This window comes from Schistocerca cancellata, chromosome 5, assembly GCF_023864275.1.
Source record: "Schistocerca cancellata isolate TAMUIC-IGC-003103 chromosome 5, iqSchCanc2.1, whole genome shotgun sequence".
Lineage (NCBI taxonomy): Eukaryota > Metazoa > Arthropoda > Insecta > Orthoptera > Acrididae > Schistocerca > Schistocerca cancellata.
In genome coordinates, this window is record NC_064630.1 from 615,755,619 (window position 1) to 615,770,042 (window position 14,424).

General features: G+C 43.8%; 1 protein-coding gene across 3 annotated transcripts in view; it reads right to left on the bottom strand.

Moving 5' to 3' along the window:
* Positions 1-14,424, bottom strand: part of LOC126187954 (clavesin-1-like) — a 45,745-nt gene that overhangs the window by 8,410 nt on the left and 22,911 nt on the right. For 2 of the 3 annotated variants that reach the window (XM_049929332.1, XM_049929330.1), the window contains exons 4-5: positions 12,034-12,283; positions 95-205 (exon numbers count right to left, since the gene is read on the bottom strand). In XM_049929332.1, the coding sequence (XP_049785289.1) occupies positions 95-205; positions 12,034-12,283 (361 nt within the window). The remainder of the gene's footprint in view (positions 1-94; positions 206-12,033; positions 12,284-14,424) is intronic. The other variant, XM_049929333.1, reaches the window with a different exon arrangement.

Below are 14,424 nucleotides of genomic sequence, written 5' to 3' on the forward strand. Positions count from 1 at the left end.
TGTAAAACGTATTGTGCGTATGGGTTTACATACAAGCAGATTTCATTTGATAGATAAGAAGGAAAAAAAACAGTGAATGATATGCGTAACTTACCCTCTTTTGCAACTTTTCAGATAGCGCCAGCTTCACTATTTTCATGGCTGAATGTAGAATCTTCGATGCATTCACTAAGTGAACTCCTTTCAACCTCCGGCGGTAAGCAGTCTATACATATAAAATTAATTAATTAGATGAGCACTAAGTCCTTTTGAAGTCTGAACACTTAAATGTAATATGATATGAAAGAATTTTCTTCAATTGTAAACAACTAAACTGGGATTAAACGTTAACATAAGTGGAACAAAAATTGACATTTCTCATTCCTTTAATGTTTTAATAAGTAAACTACTAACGAAAATCCAAATACCATGATGGAGACTTCTTCAGATTTCATGACAGCTTTCAACGACAAACTGTATGCACTATACTGCATGAAACGAAGGTAGCAACAAATCGATGTGGAAATATAGACGAAGAGTAGTAATATCACATTCATTAAAGGTAAAACGAGAACCAGGCAACTTGTATTTTATTGTATTGTATTGTTGTCTTCAGTCCTGAGACTGGTTTGATGCAGCTTTCCATGCTGCTCTATCCTGTGCAAGCTTCTTCATCTCCCAGTACTTACTGCAACCTACATCCTTCTGAATCTGCTTAGTGTATTCATCTCTTGGTCTCCCTCTACGATTTTTACCCTCCACGCTGCCCTCCAATGCTAAATTTGTGATCCCTTGATGCCTCAGAACATGTTCTACCAACCGGCCCCTTCTGCTAGTCACGTTGTGCCACAAACTCCTCTTCTCCCAAATTCATTGCAATAATTCCTCATTAGTTATGTCATCTACCCACCCGATCTTCATCATTCTTCTGTAACACCACATTTCGAAAGCTTCTATTCTCTTCTTGTCCAAACTATTTATCGTCTATATTTCACTTCCATACAGGGCTAGACTCCATACAAATACTTTCAGAAACGACTTCCTGACACTTAAATCTATACTCGATGTTAACAAATTTCTCTTCTTCAGAAACGCTTTCCTTGCCATTCCCGGTCTACATTTTATATCCTCTCTACTTCGACCATCATAAGTTATTTTCCTCCCCAAACAGAAAAACTATTTTACTGGTTTAAGTGTCTCTTTTCTTAATCTAATTCCCTCAGCATCACCCGACTTAATTTGACTACATTCCATTATCCTCGTTTTGCTTTTGTTGATGTTCATCTTATATCCTCCTTTCAAGACACTGTCCATTCCGTTCAACTGCTCATCCAAGTCCTTTGCTGTCTCTGACAGAATTACAATGTCATCGGCGAACCTCAATGTATTTATTTCTTCTCTAAGGATTTTAATACCTAGTCCGAATTTTTCTTTTCTTTCCTTTACTGCTTGCTCAATATACAGATTGAATAACATCAGGGACAGGCTACAACCCTGTCTCACTCCCTTCCCAACCACTGCTTCCCTTTCATGTCCCTCGACTCTTATAACTGCCATCTAGTTTCTGTACAAATTGTAAATAGCCGTTTGCTCCCTGTTTTTTACCCCTGCCACCTTCAGAAAGAGAGTTTTCCCATCAACATTGTCGAAAACTTTCTCTAAGTCTACAAATGATAGAAATGTAGGTTTGCCTTTCCTTAATCTTTCTTCTAAGATAAGTCGCAAGGTCAGTATTGCCTCACGTGTTCCAGTATTTCTACGGAATCCAAACTGAACTTCCCCGGGGTCGGCTTCTACTAGTTTTTCCATTCATCTGTAAAGAATTCGTGTTAGTATTTTGCAGCTGTGGCTTATTAAACTGATTGTTCGGTAATTTGCACATCTGTCGACACCTGCTTTCTTTGGGATTGGAATTATTATATTCTTCTTGAAGTCTGAGGGTATTTCGCCTGTTTCATACATCTTGCTCACCAGATGGTAGAGTTTTGTCAGGACTGGCTCTCCCAAGGCCGTCAGTACTTCCAATGGAATGTTGTCTACTCCGGGGGCCTTGTTTCGACTCAGGTCTTTCAGTGCTCTGTCAAACTCTTCAAGCAGTATCGTATATCCCATTTCATCTTCATCTACATCCTCTTCCATTTCCATAATACTGTCCTCAAGTACATCGCCCTTGTATACACCCTCTATATACTCCTTCCACCTTTCTGCTTTCCCTTCTTTGCTTAGAACTGGGTTTCCATCTGAGCTCTTGATGTTCATACAAGTGGTTCTCTTTTCTCCAAAGGTCTCTTTAATTTTCCTGTAGGCACTATCTATCTTACCCATAGTGAGATAAGCCTCTACATCCTTACATTTGTCCTCTAGCCATCCCTGCTTAGCCATTTTGCACTTCCTGTCGATCTCATTTTTGAGACGTTAGTATTCCTTTTTGCCTGCTTCTTCAACTGCATTTTTATATTTTCTCCTTTCATCAATTAAATTCAATATTTCTTCTGTTACCCAAGGATTTCTAAGAGCCCTGGTCTTTTTACCTACTTGATCCTCTGCTGCCTTCACTACTTCATCCCTCAAGGCTACCCATTCTTCTTCTACTGTATTTCTTTCCCCCATTCCTGTCAATTGTTCCCTTATGCTCTCCTTAAAACTCTGTACAACCTCTGATTCTTTCAGTTTATCCAGGTCCCATCTCCTTAAATTCCCACCTTTTTGCAGTTTCTTCAGTTTTAATCTACAGGTCATTACCAATAGATTGTGGTCAGAGTCAACATCTGCCCCTGGAAATGTCTTACAATTTAAAACCTGGTTCCTAAATCTCTGTCTTACCATTATATAATCTATCTGATACCTTTTAGTATCTCCAGGGTTCTTCCATGTATACAACCTTCTATCATGATACTTAAACCAAGTGTTAGTTATAATTAAGTTTTGCTCTGTGCAAAATTCTACCAGGCGGCTTCCTCTTTCATTTCTTAGCCCAATCCATATTCACCTACTACGTTTCCTTCTCCCCCTTTTCCTACACTCGAATTCCAGTCACTCATGACTATTAAATGTTCGTCTCCCTTCACTATCTGAATAATTTCTTTTATATCATCATACATTTCTTCAATTTCTTCGTCATCTGCAGAGCTAATTGTCATATAAACTTGTACTACTGTAGTAGGCGTGGGCTTCGTGTCTATCTTGGCCACAATAATGCGTTCACTATGCTGTTTGTAGTAGCTTACCAGCATTCCTATTTTCCTATTCATTATTAAACATACTCCTGCATTACCCCTATTTGACTTTGTGTTTATAAACCTGTAGTCACCTGACCAGAAGTCTTGTTCCTGCTGCCACCGAGCATCACTAATTCCCACTATATCTAACTTTAACCTATCCATTCCCCTTTTTAAATATTCTAACCTACCTGCCCGATTAAGTGATCTGACATTCCACGCTCCGATCCGTAGGACGCCAGTTTTCTTTCTTCTGACAACAACATTCTCTTGAGCAGTCCCCGCCCGGAGATCCGAATGGGGGACTATTTTACCTCCGGAATATTTTACCCAAGAGGACGCCATCATCATTTAATCATACAGTAAAGCTGCATGCCCTCGGGAAAAATTACGGCCGTAGTTTCCCCTTGCTTTCAGCCGTTCGCAGTACCAGCACAGCAATGCCGTTTTGGTTATTGTTACAAGGCCAGATCAGTCAATCATCCAGACTGTTGCTGTTGCGACTACTGAAAAGGCTGCTGGCCCTCTTCAGGAACCACACGTTTGTCTGGCCTCTCAACAGATACCCCTCCGTTGTGGTTGTACCTACGGTACGGCCATCTGTATCGCTGAGGTACGCAAGCCTCCCCACCAACGGCAAGGTCCATGGTTCATGGAACTTCGAACTACTTAAACCTAACTAACCTAAGGACATCACACACACCCATGCCCGAGGCAGGGTTCGAACCTGCGACCGTAGCTGGAAATAAAAGAAAGGTTCAGGAGTGGAATTAAAATACAAGGTGAAAGGATATCAATGATACGATTCGCTGATGACATTGCTATCCTGAGTGAAAGTGAAGAAGAATTAAATGATCTGCTGAACGGAATGAACAGTCTAATCAGTACACAGTATGGTTTGAGAGTAAATCGGAGAAAGACGAAGGTAATGAGAAGTAGTAGAAATGAGAACACCGAGAAACTTAACATCAGGATTGATGGTCACGAAGTCAATGAAGTTAAGGAATTCTGCTACCTAGGCAGTGAAATAACCAATGACGGACGGAGCAAGGAGGACATGAAAATCAGACTCGCTATGGCAAAAAGGCATTTCTGGCCAAGAGAAGTCTACTAATATCAAATACCGGCCTTAATTTGAGGAAGAAATTTCTGAGGGTGTACGTCTGGAGTACAGTAGTGTATGGTAGTGAAACATGGACTGTGGGAAAACCGGAACAGAAGAGAATCGAAGAATTTGAGATGTGGTGCTACAGACGAATTTTGAAAATTAAGTGAACTGATAAGGTAAGGAATGAGGAGGTTCTACGCAGAATCGGAGAGGTAAGGAATATGTGAAAAACACTGATAAGGAGAAGGGACAGGATGATAGGACATCTGCTAAGATATGAGGGAATGACTTCATGGTACTAGAGGGAGCTGTAGAGGACAAAAACTGTAGAGGAAGACAGAAATGGGAATACATCAAGCAAATAATTGAGGACGTAGGTTGCAAGTGCTACTCTGAGATGAAGAGGTTAGCACAGGAAAGGAATTCGTGGCGGGCCGCATCAAACCAGTCAGTAGACTGATGACAAAAAACAAAAAAGCCATGCTGAGTGCCTGTGCGGTTTCAGGTGCCATGTCACGGATTGCGTTGCCCCTCCCGCGGAGGTTCGAGTCCTCCCTCGGGCATGGGTGTGTGTGCTGTCCTTAGCATAAGTTAGGTTAAGTTAGTTTAAGTAGTGTGTAAGCCTAGTGGCCGATAACCTTAGGAATGAACACACAAAAATAATCTGGTGAGAGTTTTGGACGTGGTGCATCTCTCTTCTAGGATGCATCATTTGGCCTACAGCTTACCAGCGCCGAAGGGAATGACGAACACGTAGCAAGCATCGTCCGGCTATTTCGTGAGCGTGGATCTTACATTCAAAGTTCGTTATAACACACTTACTTTTCCCCTCTGAAAGGAGGCCCTGGTCTTATTAGAGCGGCTGACCTTTATGTCAGCACGATGGTTAAGTTGTGAACACGCCATCAGAATTGTTTGCCGGGAATTCCGAGTCAAAACCTTGTTCCTCTTTCCCGAGTGTTGCCCACTGCAATAGCGCCTATTTCTCCTGCACTCTAGCACTTCAAGAACTTTTTCATGAAATATTGTTATGTCCCTGAAGACTTGGCACGAATACGAGCCACGCACGCCTCACAAGACATCTCTTATTTAACATCCCGTTTTTGCCATACTGCAAACCCTTTATGTTAGTTTCAAATACTTGTGTCACTGAGTTGTTGCTTTGCCTGCCCGTGAGCGGCAGCAGCAGCGCTTATCGATATAAGCCATGCTGTATTACCTTTGCTAGACTGCTATTACTTCCCGGTCGTCGTGTGTCGTCCAGTCAGTTGGAACGTGCCAGCACTTGGTTCGGATCTGGCAGTGTTGGAATTGGGACGCGGCACGAGTTCAGTCGGGGCGCGGCAACTGTGAGGTCCAGACCACCATGCCTCGCCCGACGGTTGCCGACACACATGATTTTAGTGCCGACGACTTTGGTTGGTCTCCGGTCGCTCGTTTTACCGGATGACAAGTATTTGGCCGGCGGTCGCTTATGGGTTGGCTGTGTGTGCCGACTCGTGATTCGTACGTGTTATTGTACAGTCACTGCCGTTAGCATTGTCTGGTTCTTCGTGCAAGTGTGCGCGAAACTGTGTATGGTTTGTGTGATTTTGAGTGACAAGTTATTTTAAATGTTGTCGGTGTACTTGCGCTGAGCAGTCGGTTGGTTGGCGTGGAGCAGTGAGGAATTCTCGGTGAGGCGTAGTTTGGTTGGAGCCCACCGGCGGTCTCTACGCGGTGTCGGAGTGTGTGGCGCTGTTCCCATTGCTGCGAGGTCCGTGAGTCACCGATCCTCGACAAAAAAGTTGAGTTTTTATTCAACCTACCAGCAAGTCGTTTGGAGTTCGTTGTCGGCTGTTGGGATATTTCAGCGAGCGACAACGTGGTTTTCCAGTTGGCAAATTCTAGCCACACTCCGTTGGAGTTTCATTGTATTTGGTTATTTGAATTGAAGGGCACCATCTTCGGCCTTGTGGCCGTTAACGTTCCGGTTACCTGCCCTGGCCGTTGACGTATATTTTAGGCTGTGTAGTTTCCTCATAGTGTTGTTGCTGTCCAGTACGGTGTGTAGTTTGCGAGTTCCATGTATGATTAGTTGTGGGCGCCAATATCTTCTACGTTGTTCCGTTGAACTCCCTGTTGTGCCCTGCTCGGGTGAAGTGGAAGTTATTTTGTCGGTGGGTCCGCTGACTGTCGGTCGGTTGGGTTGTCGTCGGATCGTGAATGCTTTGCCCGACTGCCTGTCTTACCTAAACGAGCGTTAGTGTTTGAATTACAGAAGGACCCTGGAAAATTTGGGCGGCCTTGTGTGTACTGCCCTATTTTTTTAAAATTTGTTCTTGTTGTTGGTACTTGTACGGCTTCTAGCCGGTTTTGTGTTTTAAATTAGAGTTATTTTACTCTTAAGGACTTCAGCCTAGTTTAAAGTACTGTTTCATGTAAGCTCTTTGGCTTTATATATATTTTTTTTAATTTTTAAGTCTTCGGCCGTCAGCCGATTTGAATTTAACTTGTTTACTTCAACCTATTGAATTTCTAAGCCTTCGGACTTCAGCCGGTTTGAGTTTCAGTTGTTTTTCTTAAGCTCTTCAACCTAAATTAAAGAACTGTTTCACGTAAGGGCTTTGTTATTTAAAAAATAATAATTCTTTGGAGTTTTAAGTCTTCGGCCTCCAGTCAATTTCATTGTAACTTGTTTGCTTCAGCCTAACTAAAGAACGGTTATAAGGTTAGGCTTGCCTTTTAAATTTCTGATCATGCATGCATTTTAAGTTATTGGCCTTCAGCCGTTTTGAAAGTTAAGTGGCTTTCAGCCGGTAATGAAGTATTAAAGATTAAACCTGCGTGTTTCAAAAATTTTTTGGAGTCTTGTAATGTTTGATCAAATAATAAAGTTGTATGGTCTAGTGTAACTGACAGCCTCTTATTTTGGTCCCTTTCCACAATTTATTCTATCTGTCCCGTCCTGCGGTGAAGCAGGCCATTTCATCTTGTACCAGGACTCCTATGACAAGTGACGTTTATTGCCTTCATGTAGAACTGTCATTCTGAAATCACACGGTCTGAGGAATGTCGAGCCCTGCATCGTGTCCTCCTCGCCATGGAGGCTCGTGTGAACTGGTAACTGGTTGTCAATGAGAGACACATGATGCGGCTCCAGTTACATGCCATTAATATGATATATTTTCTGCTTTTCCCTCAGTGTCAAACTCTGGACATGGACGGACATTAACGGATGTGTGGACCTTCTGCAGAGGTGTGGTTGTTGATAAAGAAAATACTTGCTTCTCTTCTTCATGTTTCTCCACACCCGGTTATGCCACTGCCGATTCTGTTCCAGGACAAGACATTTCTCCCAAGCACGGACAGAAATGCACTGAATTGTATCTGCTCAAGTTGGCAGCACGAGCGTCCTTGATTTTTTGATCGTTTTTAGAAGATCGTCATACCTTTTCAATTCACCGTTCGAGGTATCGTCAATATTATGCCGATTTTTTGGGAAGACTTTTCCTAGATCCTCCCCATAGATGCAGTGTGCTGGGTAGGAGAAGGGGAATATTTATGTAAGTTCAAACAATGGCTCTGAGCACTATGGGACGTAACAGCTGAGGTAACCAGACCCCTAGAATTTAGAACTACTTAAACCTAACTAACCTAAGGACATCACACACATCCATGCCCAAGGCATTATTCGAACCTGCAACGTAGCGATCGCACGGTTCCAGACTGAAGCACCTAGAACCGCTCGTCCACTACGGCCGGCTTTATTTAAGTATTTGTTTGATGTTTGTCCCGGAACTTGACCTATTTGAGACATGTGATACGTCTATGCAACGTTTTTCGAGAAGAAATGCCCGTGTCACCCCTGCTGGGGCTTGTGGATCAATGTGAATCTACTACCTCCTGCTGGCGTGTGGTCGCTGTTTTGTTTCGTTCCACCAGGGAGCCATTCTATATTAATTTTTGTTGTTTGTTCTTTTGATCATGTCCTCAGATCTTAAACGAAGCTACTGCGTTTTCGTACCTTGATTAATAATATCTGATTAAGGTAACTGCTCGCGATAAGCAGGAAATCCGGTTTCGAGTCCCGCACAGTGTTTCGTATGTCGCCAGTGAATTGCAGAATGGACGTCACACTGAATAGCTTCTATCAGCTTAAACTGTTGCTCTAAGGTGCAAGTATTTTATCAATAAAACCGTCATATACGGCTCTGCCCATTACTTCCTTATGCCAAAATACACTCCTGGAAATGGAAAAAAGAACACATTGACACCGGTGTGTCAGACCCACCATACTTGCTCCGGACACTGCGAGAGGGCTGTACAAGCAATGATCACACGCACGGCACACCGGACACACCAGGAACCGCGGTGTTGGCCGTTGAATGGCGCTAGCTGCGCAGCATTTGTGCACCGCCGCCGTCAGTGTCAGCCAGTTTGCCGTGGCATACGGAGCTCCATCGCAGTCTTTAACACTGGTAGCATGCCGCGACAGCGTGGACGTGAACCGTATGTGCAGTTGACGGACTTTGAGCGAGGGCGTATAGTGGGCATGCGGGAGGCCGGGTGGACGTACCGCCGAATTGCTCAACACGTGGGGCATGAGGTCTCCACAGTACATCGATGTTGTCGCCAGTCGTCGGCGGAAGGTGCACGTGCCCGTCGACCTGGGACCGGACCGCAGCGACGCACGGATGCACGCCAAGACCGTAGGATCCTACGCAGTGCCGTAGGGGACCGCACCGCCACTTCCCAGCAAATTAGGGACACTGTTGCTCCTGGGGTATCGGCGAGGACCATTCGCAACCGTCTCCATGAAGCTGGGCTACGGTCCCGCACACCGTTAGCCCGTCTTCCGCTCACGCCCCAACATCATGCAGCCCGCCTCCAGTGGTGTCGCGACAGGCGTGAATGGAGGGACGAATGGAGACGTGTCGTCTTCAGCGATGAGAGTCGCTTCTACCTTGGTGCCAATGATGGTCGTATGCGTGTTTGGCGCCGTGCAGGTGCGCCACAATCAGGACTGCATACGACCGAGGCACACAGGGCCAACACCCGGCATCATGGTGTGGGGAGCGATCTCCTACAATGGCCATACACCACTGGTGATCGTCGAGGGGACACTGAATAGTGCACGGTACATCCAAACCGTCATCGAACCCATCGTTCTACCATTCCTAGACCGGCAAGGGAACTTGCTGTTCCAACAGGACAATGCACGTCCGCATATATCCCGTGCCACCCAACGTGCTCTAGAAGGTGTAAGTCAACTACCCTGGCCAGCAAGATCTCCGTATGTGTCCCCCATTGAGCATGTTTGGGACTGGATGAAGCGTCGTCTCACGCGGTCTGCACGTCCAGCACGAACGCTGGTCCAACTGAGGCGCCAGGTGGAAATGGCATGGCAAGCCGTTCCACAGGACTACATTCAGCATCTCTACGATCGTCTCCATGGGAGAATAGCAGCCTGCATTGCTGCGAAAGGTGGATATACACTGTACTAGTGCCGACATTGTGCATGCTCTGTTGCCTGTGTCTATGTGCCTGTGGTTCTGGCAGTGTGATCATGTGATGTATCTGACCCCAGGAATGTGTCAATAAAGTTTCCCCTTCCTGGGACAATGAATTCACGGTGTTCTTATTTCAATTTCCAGGAGTGTAGTTCTGTTACCTTTATCACAATCACCTGCGCGATTTTTACTTTATCATTTTTGGGGAATGTAGTGAATATAGTGAGATTTATTAAGGAACAATTAAATTAGTTTCTATTACAAAATAAATAGATAGCACGTAGCAAACACGTAAACGCGTAATATTTTTACCCTATTTTTGTGAAAGTGAACCTAGGAAACTAATGCAGCAATTTGGAACTAGCCTTTGTCGTTGGGCAGTGAAGCCCAGTACTATCCAAATAGGGAGTCGAACTGGGCCCTCTGCGCACTCGGTTAAATGCAGTACACTGCGATGTACACAGAGGGCGTCACACGGCAGACGGTCACCAGCATGGCATCACATGGTATCGCTCGTCACAGAGATGGTGCAGATAACAGGAAACACATTATGTTTCCACCACAAGGCATTAAAATAATCCGACTCATCTATCAAAAGCTGTGTATGCCTCTACACAATGCGGTGAAAGCAGGTCCTTCATCCTGCTTTCGAATGATGTCAGACAAATGGTTCTCTTATCCGCAGTTATAAGTGGCCGTACGACTTCACTCGGGCAGTTATCGTTCCGGTTGCCAGCAATTCCAGTTATTAGCAAGCCACCACAAGTCGCCGCAGTCATCCCCAAGTGTCGCAAAAATTTTGCAGTAATTGGGGGTGCTGCCACCAGCACTAATCGGGATTGAACTACAATTATACTGGCTAGTCATTGTTCACGGAGTTAGATACAGTCTAGATTTCAGAAATTTGAAGTCATCTCCATACTCTCTCGTCAAACTGCAGGTGAATAATTGTGTGCATATTAACCATAGTGGTATTCCGCCGCCTACTGAAGCTACACAATACCCTGATCCATCCCTACACAACTCCTGCTTCCAATCTCTTGCCACATGGCTCATATACCTGTAACGGACCTATGTGCAAGACTTGTCTCACACATCCTCCCCAACCACCTAATCCAGTCTGGTCACAAGCATCATTTATCCCACCAAAGGCAGGGGTATCTTTGAAACCAGTCATGTGATCTGGAAGCTAGGCTGCAGCTACGGTGCTGCATTCTACGTGAGCATGATAACCAACGAACTGCCTGTCCACATGAATCGGCTCTGAAGAACTGTGCCCAAGAAGCAGCTTGACGACCCCATTGCTGAGCACGCTGCCCAACGCGACGATCTTCATTTCAATGACTGCTTCACAGCCTGTGTGATCTGGATCATTCCCCCCAACACCAGATTTCCTGAATTGCTCAGACATCAACTCTCCATGCATTATATCCTATGTTCCCGTATCCCTCCTGGCATCAGTCTTCGTTGGTCATTGTTGCTATCCATCTAGCTCCTTTCCTGTTCCCATTCCAGTACTACACAGTCCTCTATTCCAACAACGCACTGCCTTTGTACCTCTCTACTTTTCCGCTAACCCCCCCCCCCTCTCACACACACCCTTCATCTAACCACTAAACTGCACCTAGCTTCCCTACCCTCTCTCTATCTCGTCCCTGTATGCTCAAACAAGCAGCACTTTACCGCCCCCCCCCCTCCACTATTATGCCTCCACCTCCTTGCCCCAGCCTTCTCCTTACCCCCGACATCCAGCTGCCACTCTCATCATGGGCTGTTGCTCGCAGTGTGGCTTCAGCTGCCAGAGACCGTGGTGATGTGTGCGAAAGTTGCATTTGTGTGAGTGTGTATATGTTGGCCGAAATCTCACTTTCTGACAGTATTTTTGTCGTGCCTATCTGTAAGTCAATATATACCCTATATGACGAGTTGCAACTATGTTTTTCATAATACTGTTTATGATTGTAATTTGCTGTTAATCATGTTGCCCACATTCTTTTTTATTTAGTAATATATTGCCTTGTGATCAGACTCCAAGCACGCCACCTCAATACAGCAACTGATGTCTGTGGCAAGGATTGCTTCCTGTCACTTTTATGTTGAGCGCCAGAACTATCTCGAAAAAAATCAGGCCACTTTATACCCATGTTTGATTCCCACCCTGATAAATAGTTTTCATGGCCATACATGTTATAATTTTAATCAATTGGACAAGAATGAAACAGTTTTGCTCAATTACCTTGTAGCAGAGTTCAAGATTGCGGATGAGGTTGATATCTGCACGCACGATGTGTCCGGCATTCACGTTGGCCAAGTCGAAGATGATGACATCTCCAAGAGAGTAGTCTTTGGCCAACAGAACTTCCAGTGCACCGGTCACTATCTTACCATACAGGGGCCAAATTATATTGGTCGAGTCTTCGTCCACTGCGGTCCAGACGTGCACGCGATATGCATCCTTTGTGAGTCGTGGCATAATCATCATTTTGCTGTAGGAGGCATACACTCTTGTTAATACATGCTTATGAGACAGAGGCTAATACATGCGGTCGGTGAAAATGATGATACAATTTACGAAATACAAGAACAAACAATAATGTATGCATCCACAATGAATCCTTCAACCTAATGCGGTGTGTGCACTCTTTGGAAAAATCCTGGCAGGTTTAATCTTTGACTCGGATCGTGTTACAAACTCCGAACTTTGCTAGCGGCTCTCTCCTAAGGTATCTAGGTACCAATCATGACCCGCCCTCACAACTTCTCCTTCCTCTGTACGCGAGTCTAGGAATTACTTCTGGATTAGCATACCCGAAAAGTATGCAGGAGAGCTTCTGTATATCAACAACTGTAAAATACCCGTGAGTAGAAGTCGCTGTTGTACCAAGTAACGCTTTAACCAGCCCTGGAATAGAAGTTAAATTAATTTTCTGATTCCACTTTGAAATGATGGCGTACACTTTATGTGGGGTGCACTCGGCAGTGGTTTTCTGAAATTGCAAATATTATTCCGAATCAGCAGGATTCATTCCAAAAGTGAAAAACTGTTCCAGGGAATTAACATTGTAGTGTAATTAAAAGAATCTTCGAATTCGAGAGAACCTTGCCAGTACTGTATTTAATAGTCCACGTGTTACAATATTTTTCTACTACATGGCCATAATTAGTAACATAAATCAAAGTATGCAGAACTATCATCGAATACCAGTTGCAGGTTAAAAAATTTTCAAATAGACGCCGTTGGAAACTAATACAAATTTCCATTTTCGAGACATGGAAAGTTCTTGACACTTTACAGAAACTCAGTTCATTTGCAAATATCATGTATTTCATTGTAAAATGACCTTTAGTCTCAACGTACAAGATGGTGCACGTCTGAAGACCTATGGCTTAACCGTTCACACGTTATGTAATTATTTTTAATAAATATTAAGAGTCATCCATTGTAAAACTCATTAACTGAGGAATTTACACTACCTTCAAAATAACATTCACATATTACAGAACATTTACATATATAGAACTCTTAACACTTACAAAATCTGGGCAAAAAACAACCTAAAGTCTCAGAACAACAAAAAAACATCAGAAAATGAACGAAACTCCCTACGGCACGGTCCTTCACGTGATTCCAAAATCTATCACTAAAATGAAACACTGACCAAAAAACATCATGTGTTTCTCCTATATATACTATCCTCCAGGTACAAAACCTTATCTCATGCGTCCACTCCAATGTAACGTGGAAAAACTACAAAAATGTTGTTGCAGGAAAAGGAAGCACCAAGCAGAACTAATTGGAAAAACCATAAGCAATTGTGATTCCTCCACCAAAGACGCTTATCAGTCAGTCCTCTGGCCAATTTCTGAGTACCATTCGTTCGTTTGGGACCATCGCCACTTCGAAACAGTAGAAGAGACAGAGGTTTAGTAGTGGTGAATGGTGGTCGTAAGTTTAAAGAAAATTGAAATCCTTTTAGAAGACTATCAATTTGGTTTTAGGAAACGTAAAGACACCAGAGAAGCGGTACTGACATTGCAGTTCGTAAGGGAAGGAAGACTAAAGGAAATCAGGTTCATCGGATTTGTCGACCTAGAAAAAGGGTTACACAATGTAAAATGGAGCAAGATGTTTCAAATTCAGAGAAAAGTAGGTGTAATCGAAAAGGAGAAAGTGGTAATATACAGGATGTAAAAGAAACAAGGGGGAAAAATAAGACTGGATAAAAAAGGGTGTAAGACAGGGACGTAGTCTTTCACCCCAACTGTTCAATCTATACATGGAAGAAGCATTGGAAAAACAAGAGGTTTCAAAAATGAGGTCAGAATTCAGGGTGAAAGGATATCAGTCATAAGATTCGCTGTTGACACTGCTGTCGTCAGTAAAAGAGAAGAAGGATTACAGGATCTGTTGACTGGAATGTACGCTCTAATGAGTACAGAATATGGACTGAGAATAAATCCAAGAAAGGCGAAAGTAATGAGAAGTACCAAAAATGATAACAGCGAGAGACTTAATATCAGAATTGGTAATCAACAAGTAGAGGAAGTTAAGGAAATCTGTTACGTAGGCAGCAAAATAACACATGGCGAACGGAGCAATGAGGGCCTTATAAAGAGTCTAGCACTG